Here is a 22,819-nt window from a genome sequence, read left to right as displayed (position 1 = left end):
CTAAATCACATCTGCTTTCAGCCAGTATATCCACCATGGAAGGTACACATCAGAATACTATTTTCCCATTGTCTGGTCTAGTCCAAATTTACAAGTGGCAACTAATGACCTACAGCAATGTTCCAGGTATCAGTGACATGGAGAAATGTAGTTTCCCCACTGTGCTTATGTCTTTCTTAGTACGGCTAGCAGGCCCTTGGAAACTAAAATGTTCAAAGTTCCTGGCACCAGAAGCTCTGAAACATGTGTTTTCCTTGGAATCTGGCATCCACATTAATGATGTCAAGCATATTAGTGATGTCCAGGCAACAGCGCTGTTGGGTGGGAGAGAGAAGAGACCAACCAGTCTCTCTGTCACCTTAGAAGCCTCTACAGTAGCAATGAGGGAAGTGAGTGGGAGGGAGATTGTCTCTGACTTGTCTTGAGCTAGATAAACTATGAGGTTTGGAATAGATTACTACTGACAACCAGCCTGACCTCTCATACTTGCTTGAAACAAGAACTCTGCCTCCCAGAAGTAAAATTTTGAAAAGGAGGGTGTGTATGTCAGCATAAAAATCAAAGTCCATGTTCCATAAAAAATGTTAAATGTTGATTCCAAGCAACTTATTTTATACAGAGCTAGAGAAGGCAAGCTTTTATATTTTCCTTTTGCTTTCTAACTTACCTGTTCTGCTGATGCCAACTCCCTGTTCTCTAAATAAAAATACATTTAACTGTTCTAGACTGGTACAGGGAAGCTGCTTTCTACCCTGGGAAAGAAACAAACCATAGAGGGTTGGTGGCAGCAATTTACCTCTGAGATATACCCAGCATAGTATTTTAGATGGAACATACTAGGCTGTTTGCAGATGGGAATTAGTAGATTCCCTCAGAAGAGTGGGGTCATGACAGCATACCTTTTCAGAAATGTCTAAATGAAACACTTTCAGTGCTTGTTTGAAGTCTGCTTTTGTAAGAATTCCATGTTGTTTCTTTTCTAGCTCCCGGAAGTACTTTCCTAATCTTGTAATTGTACGAACTCCTCTTTTACTTAGCTTTTCTCTTAGCCTGTCTGGAAAAAAAGGTAAAAGCAGGGAACATTTTAATATTGTCTATTCTGACTTACAATTATTTTCCAAGGTCTTAGGCAGAGGACTTTGAAAGTCCTGCTACATGAGATATTTTTCACTGAATTTGCTGCGTATTTAACCCCAGACCTTGTGCATGCAAAAATATTTTCTTCCACTGTGCTAAGAGATAACCTTAAATAAAGTAAAGAAATAAATGGATACATAACGGTTTTGCTTTGCATCAGTAAATAACTATATTTCTTAGTAACAACCTAAAGTCCATTTCTTCTGGATTTGTAATAATGTTAATAAAATATTAACATTATTACATCTCGCAGAATAAAAGGACTTTAGGTTGTAACTAATACTGACACAAATGGAATAAAATGAAACAAATATCACTAGAAACATTTTTTTAAAAATCCAAGAACATGGAGAACATTATGAAATGAAAGTTACATAAGTTAATGTCGTTACGTTATAAAAACTGTTTGAATTGTAAATAGTTTGCTGAATGTGATGGTCAATTTACTTCTAACAGAGGCCTGGCAGATATAATGTATACAAAACCAATAGACAGCTATGTTTGTATAGTTACTAAAGAGGTGATTGTGTCTTGTGAAATTTTCCATTATGTCTGCTAGCACCAGAGACTGTTACATTTACATGGGTCAACAGAATCAAAAAGGCCAAGCTGTAACAGACCATTTAATGGACATTCCATTTGAACTCACTGGTCCTTAATTAAAGGTCAATGGCATGTCAGAGAGACCCTTTTGATTGGTTAAAGGAGTCTGACAGGAAAGAATAAAAGGGCAGACACAGCACTACTGTGGGAGAGTCTGGAATCAGAGCCTGAGAGAAGACAAAAAAGAGAGTATGAAAAGAATGGGAGCTGAAGAAGCCCCTGCTGTCAAGAGGAAGCAGCTGGAGGCGTGAGAGGTCCTAGTGGCAGCATGTAGTTGTCCAGGGAGAAGCAGCCAGGACACCATGGCTGAAATTCTTAGAAAGTCTGCAGAGAAAGAAAGAGTAAACAGCAGCTCTAAAATAACAGAACCCAGATTTGTCAACTGTGGACAATTGTCTGTGTTGGATACACTGGGTTTCCACAGCTTCACTTGTATATAAACACAGAGGTTTAGCTATCAACGCCTTTAAAAACTGAATGCCACCCATTCAGTCAGAATGCTTTCAAATCTTCTAAGAGCATGTACTGTAGGCTTAGGCATGAGAAGGGACAGCACCACTAGATGAACTTTAAACTAAGATTGTTGGTTTATTCAAGGGATGCTATTTACAGAAAGGGATACAGTTTAAAGTACAGTTTCTGAAGACTCAAGAGACGCCGTTGTTGACAACAACCTCCAAGCGCCTTTCACTGGAGACAAAATTCCTTAAGATTCCACCCCAATCAAATACGCACACAACCCAGTCCAGGTATTGGGAACAATCTACATCTACAACCAAAAGCTCCTCTGGTTGTACAATCAACTAGCAATTTACACACATTTAACTTGTGCAAATTCATCTTTATGTGCTTGGCTGAAAAAAATTAAAGGGTATGGACATCTGGGTGGGAAAAAATGTTGGCAATTGTACCTCCCATTGCACTCACCTTGGGAGAGCATTTGGCGGTGTAGAGAGAGGGTGTTTTGACTAAACATGATTTTGGCTTTATGCACCAACCCCAGAATATAACCCCAGCACAAGTTGAGAGTCAGTTGTATTTCTAGCTGTTTGGACAGTTTGGCCAACTTTACAAATTCACCTGGTGCAACCTTCCTCTGGTAAAATCTATATACAGGACAGCGTCTTAGAACAACTCCGCACCTGGCTTACTACTGCTGATCTTTATTGGGTAAGCATAACAACACACTTGAGTATTACATTATGAGCTTCAGTTTCCTCTCTGTTATTTATTGTCTGGTCTTATACCTCACACTGCCCTCATCAAACCACTATCGCCCCACTCCTCAACTGTCAAAACCTAGTTAAAACCCATATGAATGGAACCTCAGTCATTCTGCTGTCACCTAGATCAATCAGACTGGATTTACCTGATCCTGGCCCCACTTAATAAAATCTTGGAAGCAATAGGTCTCTTATCTCCTCTGCCAGAATCTGTCACCAAGATCTACTGTTACACAGGCTTACAACATCGTAATCAGTTACAAACTATTTTCATTTCAAAACATGAACATAAACAAACATATATACAGCTTTTCTCCACATTGCTCAAGACACAGTGATTCCTGACCAGGTTGAATCCTTTATAAAGCCCATGAGTTAACTAAGGAAAAGAACCTTGACCAAAGAGAAGACTTCAGGCGAAGTCCTCTGTAAAGCCTGAGTTAGCTAGAGAGAAAAGAAGATAAGGGTAATTGGCCACTGGCTTAGAATACAGAAGAGAACCAGGACAAGAAAAGAGATACCTCTTTAAAGCTAATCTCTTTTAAATCTAGCATCTGACCTACAAATAACTTATATAATACTATATAATATAATACTATAAACAAGTTTTAATAAGTAATTGCTTGACTTTTAAAATTAAGTCTCCGGCCTTTTCATCCCATGACTAAATCCAGTATTGTGTGTTATATGAATAGGAACTTTTTAATAATTTAATGGTGGCAGCCAGTGCTTTTTTTTCAGGGGGTACTCAAGGGTATGTAGTACCAGCAGCTGTTTTGTTGTTGTTAAAAAGTGTGGCACTTACTATAACAACTTCACGCTGAGTACCAGCACGTTTTTCTAGAAAAAAATCAGTGGTGGCAGCATAAATAAAAGAGATAAGATAAGCAGGTACATTCAGTTTATATGTAAAAGCAGTAGCGATTCAAGATGGCATGCTGCTCTTAATTGCTGTTTCCACTTTAGTTGGGTGGGCTAGAAAGTAACCTTTTTATGTTATTGCAGGATGAGAACTTTAAGTCAATAACTTTTTGATATATTTTAATTTGGAATTATATGTTTTTTGAAAGAAATTGTAAGTTGCTATGAGACAAGTTTTTTTAGCAAGCAGCAAATAAATATTAATAATCAGGGCTTTTTCTGTGAAAACACTCACTGGTACAAAGTACCAGCACCTCCTTTTTTTAATGGAAAACATAATAATAGTAATAATAATAACAGTAATAAAGGTGGGATTTTACGCTTATATATTTTAATATAGTTAAAAAGCAAAAACCATCCTTCCATGAAGGCACATGGTATGGGATATACAAACCTTGAACATTCCGTAAAATAATATTGTCTTCACCTTCTTGTTTGATAGCATGTTCCTCATTTTCCACATTAAAATTCCTATAATATATTAATTCATTAGAACCACGTTACACATAACAGAAGTTAACTTTCATAGATCTATTCAAATTATCACCTGCTAGGAAAAGGCAGTTATTTGTAATTTATAAAATGCTTTATAGTAACTGATCAAAATTCAGTATTCTTTGAAACCAATTTATTTAAATGCCATAAAGCACCCTTTCTTAGGTTGGCAAACCAGCCAAAGCTAGTATAAGTGCTCTTAAGTTACCTACACAACCTGGTCAACCAGAGCTTGATTCTTCAGAGGGAGTTCAACCCAATTCAAAATAAGTTGCATATTTCTACCCAGTTTAGAAGATTATCCAACAACCACCCATCTTGTCATTTTAGCATCTTTACAATCCTTGCTTCTAATTACTACCTCTCTTCTAATTTGTCTTGCTAAAGCGTTATTTCCCTCACTCACCTTCAAAAAATCCCACTATGATTTTACTGATGATCTCTAAACCTTAGGCCTGCTATGCTATCAGGGAAGTCCTAGAAGTACAGATCAAGGATTATAGGAATGCAAGTGGCATTTGTGGCAGCAGAAACCCTGGGTGGATCTACACTCGTGGTTTATAACATTAATAATGTGTTATTAAAATGTGACACCAGAGGGCACTGCAGAGCAACGAGCCACCAGCCATAGGGAAACAGTATGTTAAAGGTAAAGTGATGTTTTATAACAATGTATCTACTATTGTTACAGTAATGTTTAAAAGATCAATGTAGATCCAGCCCCTAATATTTTCTCCGTTCTTGTTCTGCTCCCTACTTCAGGGTTCCCTTTATCTTCAACAGAATAACTGATGATTAATTCCCACCTTTTGAGGATATAATGCATTGCTTTTTTTTTACAGAAAGTGTTTTGTTTTTAAAAATGGATATGCTACAGCTGCAGTTTGAAGAGAAATTTGTGCTGTTTCTTTTCTCTTGCAGGGTCCAAGCAGCTAAAGGAGGGAAATGGCCTGAGGAGAAAGTATCAAGGAGCCCCTCACCACCCACCCACAACACTAGATTCCCCCTTCAGATAAAATTTCACAGTTGCATTTTCTGAAAGAAAACATAATAATGTATAATGTAATATAGTGCTGCCTGTATGTTTCCTCCATTTATCTGGAGCTTCATAAAGGGAAGGATTATGACCCTCCCACTTCCCCATCTTAGTAATTTCAGCTTCACAGTATCTGTCTAATCAGATATAACACTTATGTCCATTGAGATCCAGCAAAAACCCCAAATCTCCCAAGTCAACATAAACCTTTGTTTGTGAACATATTTTCAAAACAAGAAATAAAATCTGACCCCTGAGGCTAAATTCACTTACTTTAGAAAAGCTCTAGCAGTTTCGTCAATATTTGTGACACGGATTGTAAATACTGGTTTCTGTTTCATACTTTCTGGAAGGGCAGGGTGTTGCACACTCAAAAAAGTTAGGTCTGCTCCCTGTCAGCAATAAAAGTGATTTACAAGCATGCCCTATTATTTTTTCCTTACAATATTCCATAAAATATAACTCACTCATCACTACTATCTTCATAAAGATGAACAATTTCACATATGCTTGTCTTATGCAAGCACAGACACCATTTGGTTCCTATACTCAATCTTCTCCTTTCTTCTAAGCAGTTTATCTAATGTTCTCTAGCAATACTAGCAACAATAGCTACTATTCAGTTAGAACTCTCAATCTTCAGCTGTCCTTGCTCATTCTGCCAACCAGCCACCCACAAGCTCCATTCCACCCAAATACCTTGTCTATTCCCACAATGCCCCAAGTGCCTGCAGTAAGTTAGCTCTATTTCCTAACAATGCCCTCATTTAGTAACATGATTTTATCTGCTCCCTGCCTTTGTTGATTGCTCCCATTGTCATAGAACCTCTCTACTTGCATAGCCTGGAAAGGTTCTAGTCACTAGAACAATTACAAGTACAGTGACATGAACAAATGCATTCAAAGTGGTGCACTCAATTAAAGACATGTCTAGTTATGGGAATTGGATGGGGGAAGAGAAAAGAGTATTTAATGATTCATAGCAATATGAATTCAGAGTGTTCACCTGTTCAAGGTGATGTGCCTCCCGTGATGTGACATCTTTAACAATGAGTAGTTATGAAGAATATATGTAAACTTAAGAGTTTCAATTGTTTATTTCCAAAATGTAATACTACAGAAGTCTCGTTCAATACATGTACTGAGGAACAGAGGAGCAGCTAACAAAACTATCCTGACTGCTGTGATAGCCCAATGACCACGGAGGAAATACAGAGGAGCTTGCAATACCCTTTTATCCAGCTAGAAACTTGTTACTAGAGACTCAATTGTGGCAGAATCAAAGACTGCTCCAAATAATATGGGTCACAGATTCTCAAAAGCCCAAGTTTGCTTTATCCCTCTGTTCATAGAATGATTGCAAAAACCTCACAATAGGAGTATTCTCTTTGTATTAACTGCCCAGTATAATTTGGCACCTCTTCAAATTAATTTACATATTTAGTTCACACCCAAGGTTCTGGACCATATAATAAAAAGTGTACACAATTCTTCTGTCACCTATTATTCAGCAATTAGTTGTTTTCCTTGAATGCTAAAAAGAATAGCAATATCTAAAACAATACACCTAAAAATGACAGCTGTGGTGTCTTAAAATTTTGCAGTAAATCCTTTTAGATTCTAATAAATTATGATCAATTTGCAAAAAGTGTGCCATTGCATTTTGCAGTTAGTCAATAAAAGGAAATGCCCATTAAGAAACAAAGCTGTTGTAATTTGATTATAAAAGTTAGCAATTAATAACCCCTTCCTGACTGCTACTGATTGCCCTCTTGTGGGAAAAGTAAGACATGCAGTCTTATTCCACTAATACAGTACTATTGACAATTGATATACTGTATTCAACAGAACAATTCATAAAACCAAGATTTAGGCACAGAATGCAAATCCACTGACGTGTGACAAGTGGAGGGTCACACTCCCAAGTCCGTACTCTGGAAAGTGCCTACACAAATGCCTTTGTTAAAACTATCTTTATTATTAATGAGGGAAGGAATAGCTTTACCTTTCTTGTATGATGAACAGACACTGCACCACTTTTCCCCAGTCGAGTCCCTTATGGTAGTGTGGTGTTCCTGAGAAGGGACACTCATACTTTGCTCCAGACTGCCGTGGATAACCAGTCCTGTTCCCCAACACTGCTTCGTTCTGTCTCAGTCCCCACAGCTGCTTTCAGCACTTGATCATTCTCCCCCCACCAGATGCTCACAACACTTTTTCCTTCCTCACTAGCCCTCCATTCCTTCTCTTCCTCTCCCTGGTCTAACAGTTCAAACAGTTACTTTCCCAATATTCTGATTCCTTTAGCAGCAGCTGCAAAGCTGGCCCAGGCTGCCGCAGCATCCCCCATTTCTCACATTAGTACTTATCCCTGTTTTTCCTAGGCAACAGGCCTTATGAAATATATTAAAACCAAAATAGGAACATTAAACTAACATCTCATCACAAAACTACACAAATATACATATATCATCTGCCACATTACATACCCTTAATCTCCTGATTAAGTAGATTTTTACTGTTTACTTACATTTTTGCCCTGAGGTGTTATGGAAGCCCCCACCTCCACCCATGAATTCAACAACAGACTTCAGATTATTCAGTTTGCAAATGTATGTCTCCTTTCCATAATACTCCCATTCTTGAACATTCTTCAAACCACCTTTTAGTGACACAGCTTTGTTCCAACTTAAGAGAAATTTACTGTGCTTGTGGAACCAATATTTCATCCAACCAACTTTGGATAAAATTCAATTCAATTCATAGGGCTGCTGAGCAGTCTTCATCCCTGCTTGCCAACTTGTGCCGCTATCTTCCAACCTCTGAGCCCAATCTTGCAAAACTTCCTGTGGTGCACATTCAGTCTTTCTCCAAAATGTCAAAACACCTCCCTGCAAATTTGGCAGATCCCATTGTGCCCACTAAATAACACACACACACCCGATGCTGCCCCAGTTTTGAGATGTTGTTCCTGGCTCATTTTTCCTTGGCCACAGAAATCAAGATAACTTAATTTGTCTAGTTTAGTACTGAGGAACTAGAGTAAAATATTATAGAAAGATCAAATCACCACGCCTAACAAATGCAGATCCACAAGCCCTTAGGTAAGCATTGCCATAGAGGTTCACCATACTTACAACATAGACATCACTTAGACAGTATTGCTTTCCTTTTCTCTGTCCACGCTGATGAGTATAAACTCCCTTCTGAATGAAAGGTAGAGCATTTGTTCTGTGCGAAATTAAAAAGCAAAACCAAACCTTTAAGTTCATTTCCTGAGCAGTAATGGTTTGATAAAATTCTGAAGTTATTCCTTGTTCTACATACCTATTTTTACCAAACTGCCGATATTCGTATACAGTTAGAGATTTGTCATATGCAAAGAAAAATCCAATCAGTTCTCGACAGGCATCGCGACCATTTCTATAATGGTAACAGAAGCTATCGTAAGTTTTTTTAAAAAATAGTGGAAACCCTATCAACCGAACAGACAAGAACTTGGCACGTTAGGTACATCAACATCTACCATACGAATAATTTTCTAGATGCAAAGTAAATGAACAAATGAATTACTTCCTATGCTTGCAGGCATACCCCTACCTCTTACCTCCTCTAAGCAAATGAAAGAGTTTTGTCAACAATTTGGGGCTACATTCATAAAACTCTTATTTATGAATGGAGCTTTTCAATCCATTAAAATGTGCATACAGCAGCCCACTGTTTTCTTCATGTAATGTTAGATTAAGGCCATAGCACACAGGATGTGCAATATTTTACATGTAGCTTTTTTAGTTTCTTATTATCCTGTCCTTCCTCCGAACTGCAGCTCAGGGTGGTTAACAACCAACAGATAAACAATCATACAAAGTAACACATAAGTCATCAGCAGCAATTCAACAGTGAATAACCTCAATAAAAAAGCGTCTAAAGATAATTACCCCATTATGCCAACACCAGGGCAGTGTGATATATATATAGCCTTCTTGCAAAAAATAGTATTCCGTGCCTCCTCTCCTCTATCTACCACTGTCCAGATGCATATTGTCTCAAGTAAACAATTGAAACCTTACAAAGCACAATACTTAATATGTCAAACAATAATTTTTAACCAATCAGTAATGGTCTAGCTAAGCTAGCTGGATCCTCAGACAATAACAAAGCAGTAAAATAAAAACTAATAAAAACCACAAGAGACAGTATCATACCTGACCCTCTTCTCTTTCCTTCATAAATAGCAGAAGCAGTTTGATTTTACGCAGAGAGAGCGCACAAAGGAGCTAAACTATCACCATTTCCACAGTGGCTTACGGTGACTCCAATCTTACCCACTGTATCTCAGTGATCAAATAATCTACCAAGGGCTGCCCTTCCTTCCATCCCTCCCAGCTCTTATACAGAAGGATTCCTCACCTAGTCTGCCACCCTGGGTTGCCTTTCTTCCAAGACTTCCTCAGGGAGAAACATGCAATATTCTTTCATTATCTTATTAGAAACTACTGAAATAAGATATAGACATGAAAGGAGCATCCTCAGTTAAAACATGCTTGCATTACAAAATACTTAAAATGTTTTAGACATACCTTGATAGTATTCTACCATCAAAGCGTAATTTGTTGGAAAGCACATTTTCAGTTAATGCTGACCTAGTCCTTATTCTGTAAAAATAATTCACAGTATTAGTTAAGATCTACACAAGCAAAATTGAACATTCTTCATGCAAGCTACTTTTGAACCTAAAAATGCTCATGAATTACGAGGAGAACAAATCATGAAAGCAGGGGGCAAAGTCAACATGTGAATTCCAATTGCTAATAAACCAACAACAAATACAACAGGAAATATGTTCTCACTATTTATGCTATCAGTTCTCTTTTCACAGCTCTCTAGTGGAGATCAACACTGTGAAGAAATTCCTTAATGATCTAAACTGCCCCCTTCAGTTCAGTGTTACAATGATGTAGGTAACACTATTTATTTATCAAAATATTTATATCCCATTTTTCTGCAAAACACTTAAGGCAGTTTACAATTACGTAAATGGAAACTATGTAATAAATAAAAAAACCAATTGTAACATTGATTGATGTTCAATCAAGTCATACACAGGGTAGGCCCAATGAGTAGGGAGTGGAGCTGCACCGCTGGCCCTGGCATCAGGCACACAGCTGGGTCACCCCAAGTGTTCAAGAGTTGGCATGGATGTCTCCACTAAAAAGGCCTAGGGATGAATAGCTGTTGCTTGTGCACAGGCTTCCATGCATTAGGCTTCCACATGGTTAGTAATCCCTATGTGTGAGCACACATACAGACTTCTTAAGTGCAGATAGGGCCCACAGTCACTGGCAGAGGAAGGGGGTGCGGTGGGTATGGTCCGTCCCAGGTGTCATCCCTGAGGGGGGTGACATCGCCACGCCGCCGCCCCCCAGGACACTCACCCCGCCCCTGCGCATGGCTAGCCCCTTCCCTATGCGGCTAGCCCAACCCCCGGGTGCACAGCATGTACACTGCTCCAGGTGTTGGAGCAGCTAGCTCCACCTCTGCCCACTGCATGTAAGACACTGGTCTTTCCATGATGCCTCCATGAGATTTACACATGAAAGGGGCTACAATTTCCATTTTATCTAGATTATTGACATCTGGTAAGACACACTAAGCACTAGATAGGACAACTCCGGGGATGTTACCAAACTGGCTGACGGTTATGAAACTGTAGTAAAATGTTATTATGCACCCTTCACTCTAAGGCCCCAGTATGGTTTTCATACTGAAACACAATTTAAAGCAGTTTTTAAAAACTTAAAATAAAAAATACAATTAAAAATAAGGTGGGTCCTAAAAATGTATATCTCATTTGCCAACGGGCAGGTCAAAGAGGCATATCTTCAGCATTCATCAAGGACTGTATAATAAGGTTGCCAGATGCGCCTCTGTGGAGCAGGAGTTCCACACAATTTAGGGACTGCCATAGAGCATGCCCTCTCCTGGGCTGCCACTCCTTAGCTTCTGAACAACCAAGAGGGCCCCCTCTGCTGATCTTAGCATCCTAGAGGGTCTGTAGGGAAAGAGGCGGTCTTTCAGATATTTGGGGGCTAAGTGATTTATGGCTTTAAACACTAAAGTGAACACCTTGAATTGGACCTGCAGGTAAATTAGCAACTAGTGCAGATATTTTAAAACTGGAGTTATATGTGATCCAAGGGAACCACAGTTAGTAATCTTACTACTGTATACTGGACCAATTGAAGTTTCCAAGTCATCTTCAAGGGCAACCCCACATTGCAATAATCCCAGGAAAGACCCAGGGAAGAACAGTTGCTACGTGAGGTCCAACAAGCTGTGCTCCAATTCAACAGCTTTGTTTACTAGAATGAAATCAACCAGAATACTGCTGTCTGGTTGGACACCTAATAATGAACAATATGTTTATGTTCATTAATTTCAATGGGTCTAGTCTTAGGAAAATTTAGTTGAATATCACCCTTAGTCTCAATCTGTAGTAAAGATTGTTGGATTGGTCCCATTAAAATATATGGGCATATAATATGTTCCTGTCAAAATATACTGATGAAATCTTTTAGGGTCCTGTCTCCAAAGGAGAGTTTTTGTAAGGAGCAAAGTACAACTGATCAGTGATCTGTTTTGAATAATCTTATTTAAAAGTGTAATTAGAAATGATCATCCAAGGGTGTATATTGCATTTGTTGATCTTTCATCTGCTTAATTCCATTTGTGGAAAAAAGCTAGCTGTTACTTTGTTACAAAAAATAACTCATGTTTCTTATACCTGGGCTCTTCATCTTTTAGATGAAACAAAGAAACGCAGATACACTGTCTTAGATCAACCAAAGCTTCATCTTAAAATAATTTTAAGGCTATATTCAGTAAGACAAGCAAACACAACAGCATATACTTACCTTGTTTCATGTAATGTTCTTTTTCTAAAGCGCAGAGGTGCTGTCCTTAATCCTGGAAGCATAAGATCCTTCTCATAAATATCAGCATTCCCATTTTGTTCTGGATCACTTATCACAGCTCTAACATACATACAAACAAACAAAAAAACCCAAACCCCACATGATTTCATGGAACTAGTTTTATAGAATTAAAATATAAAGTCAAATTCTTACACTGGAACTAGCTATAGCTGCTACATAGAAGACATCAAGAGACAGCTGCAGAATCTATGCATTCAAATTTATGGATACAATTTTAAAATAATGAATGTTTTATCTAAATTACACAGTATAACTAAGTTAGCAATGCTTTCACCATTTAACCCTATTCACAACAAAAGATTTGGTCACAATTCTGTCGCAGAGGCAAGATGCACTGGAAACAAGCACAGGGACTGATGAGCGGAGGGGGAAGTGGGAGAGAAAAAGGACAGGCACACCTGGTGTCAGGGGCGCGGACTTATAAAAAATATTGGGGGGGGGGGCCGGGAAAGCTCATGAATAATAAATAAGCTCATGAATATGCAGATAAAGTGGCGCCGCCTCCTCGTGAGCGAATAGGGGAGAGCGTGCTGCGCCTATTAATCAGCTCCGAAGGAAATTGGGTGGAGCTTTTGCTCGGGAGGGAGGGCAGGAGGCATGCAGCCCGACCCTGTATATTTTGGGCTGGGGGAGGGGCGGCGGTGGCGCTCTGCTGGAGGGGCGCCCGAGATTATTGGGGGGGCAGAGCCCCCCCCAAACGAATTTTTGAGGGGGCTCGGGCCCCCTCAGGCCCCATGGAGTCGGCGCCTATGCCTGGTGTAGTCTACCTCCTCCCTAAACTCTTTCGCCCATCCTTCTTGCCACTCAGCTCACAGTGCCTCACAACATGATTCTCTTCTGGGTTCTTTTAAATACATGCAACTCCCCATTTACACAGGGACTACGTTCAGAGGCACCTTGTGTTAAGTGAAATCGCATGTATTGGGAACACCATTGCAAAACCCCCTAAACCTCTGGCAACCCTTGAAAAACACTTTTTAAAAAAACAAAAATCCACCAAACTCCACCACAATTCTTCCCTCCAACTTAAACTCCAATTCTTCCCTTGCTTAAACTCCAACTCTTCACAGGCCTCAAAGGATTCTGGGATTTCACTTGCAAAGCTTCATGGGATTGCTAGACACTATTTTCACACCATTTTTGCCATTTACACACTCTTTTAGGGCTGGTTTTGCACTGTTTTGTGCCACTTACGGGTTTGTAGAAATGTGTGTGTGTGTGTGTGTGTGTGTGTGTGTGTGTGTGTGTGTGTGTGTGATTACACATGCCTAGAATATGTGTAAATGGGGAGTTGCCTGTCCTCCTTCCCTAACACCAGAAATAGGAATACTGTAGCTCCATGTGCAGGCCTGAGATGATGGATGTGAACAAGAAAGGAGTATTCTGTCAGCCACAAAGAGGAAAAGTAAGGTGGCAGTCCTATCTTGTTCCACATTAGACCTTGCTTGCCAGATTCTTTTATATTTGTTCTACATCCTGTTCAGAGGTAATAAATAATGACCATTGCATATTTACAAAATCAATTTCGATAGATTTTATGCACAAATCAGTATGCCTAACATAATAATCTTATGGCGTAATCTTATATTTACTCAGCAGTATGCCACTGAACATAAGGAGACCTTCTAAGTATGCATGCTTAATAAGAGTAGGTTAAGTTTATCATTATCAATATCTTTTTTGTTTTCATGTTTTATGATGCAAATTACTATGTGGATATAGGAAAGTTGGGTTATAGAATCAATAATAAACAGTGACATAATCCAATTGAATTTAGAAATTTCGGCTGCAATCCTGATCCCATTTACTTGGGAATAACTTCATTGAATTCAATAGGACTTAATTCACAGTAGACGTGGTTAGCATTGGAACCTTAGGCACTTTGAATTAATTTGCATCCATTTTTCTGGAAAAAATACATATATCTACAGTGTATTTATTATCTTTTATATACGTCAACATTTATATATCAACATTTGTATTTATTATCTTACCTAGATAACTGATCTATCATTACTTGTTCCACTACAGTTTGTTTTTTTCTTTCTGCTGCTACATCCTCCTGCAAGCAAACATTAAAGAGAAAAATGTATAATTACAGCAGTTACGAAAATATTGTTAAAATGTTAGGATCATTTGGATCTCTTAAAAATTAACAGTGGATTTGGGTTGTAAAACTAGGACACACATAAAATGTCACCCACTAAAAAGCTTACACAGATGATTCATAAACTCAGTTATGGTTATTAGAGACACATTTTTATTCAACTAGAGAAGAAAAGATAATTTGAGTGTCTGTCATATGTGCAAATTTCATTCTAACAGAAAGAAAAACTGTTTCCATTACTTCTGCTTCCATTCAGAGCATCACAGCATAATAGACTAGTTGAAGCTATGTGACTACAGTGATATGAATTAATTTTAATACGTTTTGTACGCTGCTCAGAAATGAAACACAGTCAGTCATATGAATCTTGAATCCTATGTCACTGAGATAAAGCTAAACCCAAGTAAGTAGGAAAGCCTCCTTATTTAAAAATGCTTGGAACAGAAACTAGTATATAGAGAATTTTATAACAAGTTTACATTTCCCAGAAGACTTACAGCTTCCAATTTTCTTATGCTGTGCTGTATTGTGTAGGGTTTGCTTGTAAAGCATTGCTGCAGAAGGGCCTTTTCATCAAAAACTGTCAATTCATCATATGTTTTGTTTTCAGGCTGTAAATCCTATGTGGGAATAAAACATGTTATCTAGATATTATCACTGATAATCAGTGGCCAAGACCAGCACTTGTTGCATTTGATTTGTGTTCCTCACCATCCAGAATGTGCAAGAAATATTTGTAGGTTCTAACCTATGCTAGTGCCCTGCACATAACTCTTTTTTTTAACTTCCCAGAATTATGAGCTGCTTTAAACTTGCACTGTTCACCTATATATATGCTGATAAATTGAAATGATGTAGATTTTGAGCACCTGGTGATCCACCTATGAGAACTTATTTCCGCAGTGCTAATTCTGTTCTCTGAATCAAGGCAGTATGCAACTTATAAAAATAGTATGTTAAATTCTATATACCACCACTTGTCTGAACACAGTACTTTCACATAAAGGTTAGTAGAGTTCCCAGTGTCAAATGAAGTATGAATGTTACCTTTTCCTCAGCCATTCTTTCTGCAGGTTTGTGTTGTTGGTTATCCTTTGCTTTTTTTTCTGCAACTCTTTGAGAATACTGTTTATATCCCTCTTTCATTTCTGCTTCATACTGCTGATACTTGAGTTTGTATTTATCTGTTGGGGGTGGCAGATTTTCTGGTACTGTCTTTTGCTCCCACAAAGAAAGCTGAGAATGAATCATTGGGAGCAGTCAAAACAGCAACTGCAATTGTGAAAGTTTAATAGCGAACACTTCGTTTTTTAAAAATTGCTAAAAACTATCATGGTACAATTGTAAAATGAAAGTCGAGTTATTTGTCAATAGGGCAGTTTATTATTATACCAATTAACTACACAATGGGTAAAATGGACAAAGATTTCTACAAACTCCCATTATTATCTTGAATATAGCAATCCACATTTCACATGCAAATCATAAATGGGAAATATGAAACTATAAACTGGCAAACTTTTTCTAAAATAGTTTTCAGCATCTGGATGATTTATTTTTCTATTATTGGACCAAAGAAGAAATATTAATGATTTCATTATTATTTTGAAACACACACACAGTTTTGTTTAATATGTTTCTTTAACTATATTACCTCAGCTTTCTCCAGCTCTGTTTTTCTTGCTGTCTGGGTAAGAGAAAGAGCAGAAACATAAATAAAATATTTTTAATAAAGATTTATAGTTAATCAATATAATTCAAACAGAAATTAATTTCAGATATGACTTTAGGGGGGAAATAAATTAGTTATAAATATTTAAGTGCAACCCAATGCTTAATCAGAAGTTGCCTCTAATGAACTCTGTAAGTCTTACTCCCATCTACACCAACAGTCCTTATACATAACCCAGAGCCACACATGCATATTCTATACACTTTGGTGTTATCAGACAGGACATGCATGAAACAGTCTTCTACAGACCCTTTAATCATGGCCATTCAGTTGAATGTTCCACTGAAACAACTGACTGCTGTGATTAGTAATGTCATGCAAATGGCTGATGCAGCTACATGAATGAATAAGACTCTTTTCCTCTATAAATGGGTATGGTAGAGCCATACTTAATACAATCATGACCAGTGTATTTAGGGCGGTGATGCATGTTAAACAGTGAACAAGATCACAACATAAAAATATAATATGTACTTAAAAGTAGAAGTCAAACAGTTACCCTTTTGCACTTTTCCAGCACATTTTACGTGCTATAAAATATTTAATTTCTTTTGAGAAATATGGGCATTTACTAAAGTACAAATAACATTTTTCCAAAATTAGGACACTGAAATATCTGCTATTAATGCCCTAAAAATAAACATTATTTCATCAAAATGTTAGACACCAGCAAGGTTGTACTGTACCTAATGACCAGAGTAATCCTACTGGGGGCGGGAAGAGAGGAGTGTCCACGATAAATGAACTGCCGCATCCAATCCATCCTGAGCTTGCACCAGTTGGGACAGAAGCTGGGTAGGAGCAACTCTTTTCCTGGTAATTCTGGTGCTTTTCCACCCCTCCAGTTTCCCTCCCATTGGTTCCCATGGAAGGGTAATTCACTAAAGCAGCTTCAGGACTGGCATAGTTTTATTTCTGGTTTGGGGGTTTAACAAGAGAAAAATTTGGATCATGGGGATTCAATGCCTCCCTCTGTCTGCTCTGGCACTCCCTGCTGCAGCACTCACCTATCCAATGCATCTCTGAATTCAGTTGCGGTACATTGGCCCTCATTCAGTCCACCACTTGGTCATGCACCGCTTATGAATGATCATGCCATGGATGAGTGATGTTTTATTATGGACTGCCATGGCATTCACCAGAAGCAGCAGGTGAGTAGGTCCACATAGCCACCCTAGCCTTGCTGGGTGAGAAGAGCAGGCTTTGCTTATACTTTATGTTCTTCCTTCCAAGATAGTACACCCCACTCCTTGTGCCTCATCTCCTATAACCCTGAAGATGATATAGCTTGAAAATACTCCTGTTAACAAACTAACCTGTTGAATATCATAATGTTGTGCATAAGGGCTCTGTAATGGAGTACCCCAGCTGATATTCGAAGATGAAAGTAGTAGACCAGTATGAGGCTGTCCACCACTGTATGGAGTGTAGGGATCACCATCCTAAAATAAAAGGACTTTTTAAATGGCAAAGTGTTATGCTTTGTTAAACTGTTGCAGAATACCAATTGCCCAAGAATTCAGGAAGCAAATTCATAAAATTTATGGACACTGGAACTACACAAGGATGAGCTATCTGACCACATTAGTCAGCCACAAGTATCATGTGTGTTGTGGCAAGAGTTTTATCACACACAAGTAACAATATTAATTTCAGAGAGAAGTGTTGTTTTTTACATAAACCTAATCTAAATAATGACAATTAGGAGCTGCAAAACAGTTTTCTATCCTGAAATATCACACACAGCTGCATATTCTACCCAACTTATTAAAAGAATGTTCTAATGAATTCAGAAAATTAGTTAAGATGACTGGTAAGTGACAACTAGGGCAGCATATTCAAGCTAGCACTATGAGATCTAGGTTTTATATTGTTTTTCACTTCCAGCAACTGCCACATCTAAAAGTTGGTTAATTTTCTGAAATTAATAGATAATTGTTACCTCATCCTCTGAATCTCCCAGCTTTCCCAAATCAAGGCATGGAACTCTGTAGAAAATCAGAAATTAGAAAATGTAGCAAGCTTTCAAAACTTCCTTTGGTTTTCAGATGCCACAATGTTTTCTTTTCAAGAAGTTTCATTGATTTCTAAAGGGGTCTAATTAAAAAGTTCCAACCCTCCTTTTCCTTATGGAATCAGGTAAAAGAAGAAAATAAAGAAAATAAATGCACTTCAGACTATTTCCATCCCCATTTGCAAAGGACCCTTGAAGTTCTGTGAGGAAGTTCTGGAAGGCAATTTGTTGTTACCATCTCATAAAGCTTGAGCCAGTGAAGATTAATTCTTTTTCACTCTTCACTCAGATAAGTAGCAATTCAACATTGCATTTCTATTACCTTTCTTAATAAATTTATTGTAATTATTTCTCTTATAACCATCCAGTAATCAAGTGAATCGTAGTGAAAGTGGGTGATGCATTTGTGAATATGTATGATTTAGAAAGAGGCATTTGGTCTGCTATTAATATTTAGCATCTGAGACCACTCTAGTTCTCAGTGAAATAATTGAAATGTTGAAATGTGTAAAGATTTGCAAGAAGAAAACAGTGCTCAGCAAGGCTCCACTGCCACTAAACGTTATCTATAATAACACTTCTACTTACTTCACCCAGTGTACATAGATGCATGCTCAGCAGCAATCCCTATCTTTCTGCCTTCATAGTCTTCCTAAATCCTCTCTAGCTCACAAAGTCTTGATGTCCCCAAACATTGCGTTCACATCAGTCGGCTAGTTTTTCTCCTTTGTCTACGTCTTTCATTCCTGAACCCAACAGCCCTCTGTACCTAGATAACTCTAATCCCTATGTAAAAATTAATTTTCAAGTACAAAACTTGTTTAAAAAGCACATGAAACTCTGGAATAATTGTAGTAAAAAGAATGATACATTTCTCTCTACATAGTTTTCTTCAACATATGAACTTGTTCATTGAGAAATATGTGAAAGCAAAGTAACAAAGTAACATATAAAAACAAGAACACGGACCCTATAGATATATACACACATGCACGCGCGCGCACACACACACACACACACACACACAATACATAAAATTTCATGAGAATTACTATTTCTCTTTGTAGAATTATGTAAGAAAAGTCTGGTACTAAGCAATTCTTATTTTCAGAGAGTTAGAGCTAGAGATCCTAAGGCTGAAGATCTACTCACGAAAGCAGAAGGTAGGATTTTTGGGGGATTCCCCCTTCCCCTGCAAATCTGCTCTGGAGGACTGGAATGCCCTCAAGAGCAATGTGGGAGGTGGGGAAGGAAGAGACAGGAGGAATCTGAGAAAATAGCCATTCTCCTTCCAAGAGGAACAGCATCCACTGGACCAGCTGAACTTCCATTAACAGAAGGAAGGGCTGCTTTGGATTCATATGAAATGAAAAATGTGACAGTGCTGTGAAGGGGTGGGAGGGGGGGAGACAGTAAACAAAACATAGACAGTAAAAAAATGAAAACATTGACTTACTCAGCTGGTCGAGGGCCATGTTTTGTTTTTGTATGTGGCCTCCATCCCTAAGGGAAGAAAAAAATAGAACCATGTTTAATTCCAGGGTTTTTTCCATATTTCTAAACTCTGGAAGACCAGGGTTGAAGTGCAGCAACTGAAATCTCTTCTCCGGGAACCCTCGTGTTTCCACGATGGCTAAACAATGATTTGACTTAGTGTTACACACTAAGCAGCTCTTACAGCTCTTACAGTATTTAGTGACATTTCATTTTAGTGACATGGTATTTTTCATACAACAGGATAGGACAGATGTGGTGTCTGATAGTATGTTGTAACAAGGGATTGTTTTGAAAAATTATAACATGAGCAATGAGAGGAAAATATGAAAGAGGATCCAGTACTGAACTTCACCTACCGTATGTACCAAGGACTTTCCAGAGAATGCTTAATGATATATATATATATGTTAATCTTTAATATGTTCAACTTACTTGAGCAAGTTTGTAGTTCCTTGAGGACAGAGCTACTTGCTTTCTTGGAGATGCAGCAACTCCTTTAATCTCTAAATCCATTTGAATTCAGGTATTAACTACCTGTAAAAAAGGGGGGAGGAAAAAAAGGTTATTCTCACAGGATGGGAGAAAGAATGACTTGTGCTAAGAAGGATATTAACAAAACAGTATTTCCCATAATAATTAATTCCCTCCTGAACTGCAGTTCTCTCCATAAGCATTCAGTTCAGTTACTGCAGGTCTCAATTTATTGTTTAAAATGAGAGCATCTATCAGCCTTAAAAAATGTCATACTTCAGGCTCAACCAGATGCAGCTTAAAACCAGAGTTTCAAAGTCCAACCTTGGATACTGTAAGTTCTAAATTTTCATACAGTACAAGCACAAATTAGTCATTACACTAAGGTTACCATATTGTTTTCAATGAATCCGGGGACACTTTTCAACTTCAATGGATTTTGTATGGGGACTGGTTTGTAAATCCAGGGACTGTCCCAGGGAAACGGGGACTTCTGGTAACCTTACATTACACTATGAAGGACTTTTCTGTAGTTTTATTCAATTTTGTCATATTCATACAACAAATAAATTAACTCAGGGATACATGATCAATACATAGAACAAACCAGTTAAATGTACTAAAAATAATAGAACCTCTATTTATATGGGTACCAGTGCAAAGTAGGCACCCAGTCAGAAGGGTAGAAATATATTTTTAAAAATTAAAAAATTGTCCAGTAGCACCATAGACACCAACTAAGTTTGTTGTTGGTATGAGCTTTCGTGTGCATGCACACTTCTTCAGATACGAAAACTCATACCAAGAACAAACTTAGTTGGTCTCTAAGGTACTACTGGACAATTTTTTTATTTTTTTATATATTTTTCTACTGCGTCAGACCAACACAGCTACCTACCTGAGTCAGAAGGGTGACTTGTTTCAACTATGATGTAGTACGCTTGCAAGCATGCATATAACAGAAGACAAGAGGGAGTGTGACATTTGAAAATAAGAAATATTGTATGGGGAGGTGCCAAATATTGTCCTCTCTCAGGGCACCATACTATATTACCAAAATCCACCCTGAGCATAGTTTCCATGATGGCCAATAGCCACTGATTCACTTGGAAGACTCAGTTAGGGTCAAGGTTGTACTGTCCTTTGAGGACAATGACTCTTCTCTCATTACTGGTGGCAGAGCCATTAACTATGGGAGGGCTAGCCAGGCTTTTTGTCCTGAGGTTAAGTTTCCCGAGGGGCGCCATTGAGGCTCCTAGCCTCTCTCTCTGTGTGTGTACATGTGTACGCAAAACAGCATTTGGGTTTTTTTTGCCAAACTGGGTCTTTGACTGGGGTGAAATAAAGCCTAGTTTTGCCCCTGCTGGTGAGAAACGCTGTAACCCTGCCTGAATCCATAGAACAGGGCGGGTAATAAAATATATTGACTAAATCGTCGATTTAAACCAGCAGACCTGTTTACAGAACCACAGAATGGCAGAGTTGGAAGGGACCCTCCTCTAATAATCTACTTCCCTCCCGCAACAACATTAATATCTGCAAATAAATGTTTGGGGGGGGCTGCCCTGCAGGACAGTTTTTAAAGTAACTTGGGGGTTAAAAGTGACCTAAAGCTATGGTTTTCCCAGTAGTGTTGTATGGAATTGAGAGCTGGACCATAAAGAAGGCTGATCGCTGAAGAATTGATGCTTCTGAATTATGGTGCTGGAGGAGACTCTTGAGAGTCTCAAGGACTGCAAGAAGATCAAACCTATCCATCCTGAAGGAAATCAGCCCTGAGTGTTCACTGGAGTGTTCTCGAAGCTACCAGCATGAGTTTGACCAAACTGCGGGAGGCAGTGGAAGACAGAAGTGCCTGGCGTGCTCTGGTCCATGGGGTCACGAAGAGTCGGACACGACTAAACGACTAAACAACAACAACAAAGGCAGGGGGGCCCCCTGGGACTTCCTTTGGGCTCTACTACATATTTAGCTAGCCTAGGTGGCGGCGTCTTCGGGCACGCAAGGGATCCCTCGGGACTCCTTCGCGCACGGTCCCGTTTCCTCGCCCCCAGAAGCGCGCGCGGCCGCGGAGCTCTCACCGCCGCCTGCCGCCGGGCTGGGGATCCGCGGCCAAGCGCGGCGGCCGCCTCTCGGTTAACGCGGCTCCGTCCATGGCTCCTCGCCCTCCCTCTTGGGGCGGCGAAGGCGGCCCGTCAACAAATCTTTTTCTCTCACACACGCGCGCGCGAACTCTGTGGAGGTCCGACTTTGAAGCTAAGCGCGGCGGAGAAACGGCGGTTGGAATTTGAAAGGCCCCGCTAGTTTCTCCGTTAACGGCTCCCGGGAGGGATGCGTTGGGCGCGCGCGGTTGCCTAGGCGACCGGTAAACAAGACGGAAGGCCTCCCGCTCCCTTCAACCGCCACTTGGGCGCGTTAAGCTCAAAAGACGCCCCGAGAGGCGAACGGGGAGGCCGGGCGAGCGCCCCGATGGTCTGCCGCTCTCACCTCAGCGACGACGTCCCTTCCTTCCTCGGCCTACTCCCGCCTGGGCGCTTCCTTGTCCAGCCTCCTTCCCAGCCCCACCTCTGCTCTGTCTTCTGGGCTTG

General features: G+C 39.2%; 1 protein-coding gene and 1 long non-coding RNA gene across 4 annotated transcripts in view; both read right to left on the bottom strand.

The window, feature by feature from the left end:
• The window catches only part of CAPS2 (calcyphosine 2), a 31,007-nt gene extending 8,188 nt beyond the window's left edge, over window positions 1-22,819 (bottom strand). For 2 of the 3 annotated variants that reach the window (XR_014516556.1, XM_083463171.1), the window contains exons 1-16: window positions 22,313-22,570; window positions 20,193-20,294; window positions 19,720-19,766; window positions 18,192-18,237; window positions 17,566-17,691; window positions 16,172-16,204; window positions 15,565-15,753; window positions 15,015-15,137; window positions 14,405-14,472; window positions 12,330-12,449; window positions 9,996-10,070; window positions 8,743-8,838; window positions 8,553-8,646; window positions 5,689-5,807; window positions 4,279-4,355; window positions 900-1,054 (exon numbers count right to left, since the gene is read on the bottom strand). Coding sequence is in view for 2 of the 3 variants with exons in the window: in XM_083463171.1 (XP_083319297.1) it covers window positions 900-1,054; window positions 4,279-4,355; window positions 5,689-5,807; window positions 8,553-8,646; window positions 8,743-8,838; window positions 9,996-10,070; window positions 12,330-12,449; window positions 14,405-14,472; window positions 15,015-15,137; window positions 15,565-15,753; window positions 16,172-16,204; window positions 17,566-17,691; window positions 18,192-18,237; window positions 19,720-19,766; window positions 20,193-20,273 (1,449 nt within the window). In the remaining variant the exon portion in view is untranslated. Of the gene's footprint in view, window positions 1-899; window positions 1,055-4,278; window positions 4,356-5,688; window positions 5,808-8,552; window positions 8,647-8,742; window positions 8,839-9,995; window positions 10,071-12,329; window positions 12,450-14,404; window positions 14,473-15,014; window positions 15,138-15,564; window positions 15,754-16,171; window positions 16,205-17,565; window positions 17,692-18,191; window positions 18,238-19,719; window positions 19,767-20,192; window positions 20,295-22,312; window positions 22,571-22,718 lie in introns of those variants that run through there. The other variant, XM_083463172.1, reaches the window with a different exon arrangement.
• Window positions 12,491-14,335, bottom strand: LOC310687729. Its single transcript, XR_014516564.1, has 2 exons — window positions 13,164-14,335; window positions 12,491-12,808 (listed from the first exon to the last, which is right to left on the bottom strand). It is a non-coding gene; the product is annotated as an uncharacterized lncRNA (long non-coding RNA).

The sequence above is a fragment of the Podarcis liolepis genome, assembly GCF_965112155.1.
Source record: "Podarcis liolepis genome assembly, chromosome: 10".
NCBI lineage: Eukaryota > Metazoa > Chordata > Lepidosauria > Squamata > Lacertidae > Podarcis > Podarcis liolepis.
The sequence above is the reverse complement of the archived record's forward strand: the minus strand, read 5'-3'. Positions and strand labels throughout refer to the sequence as shown.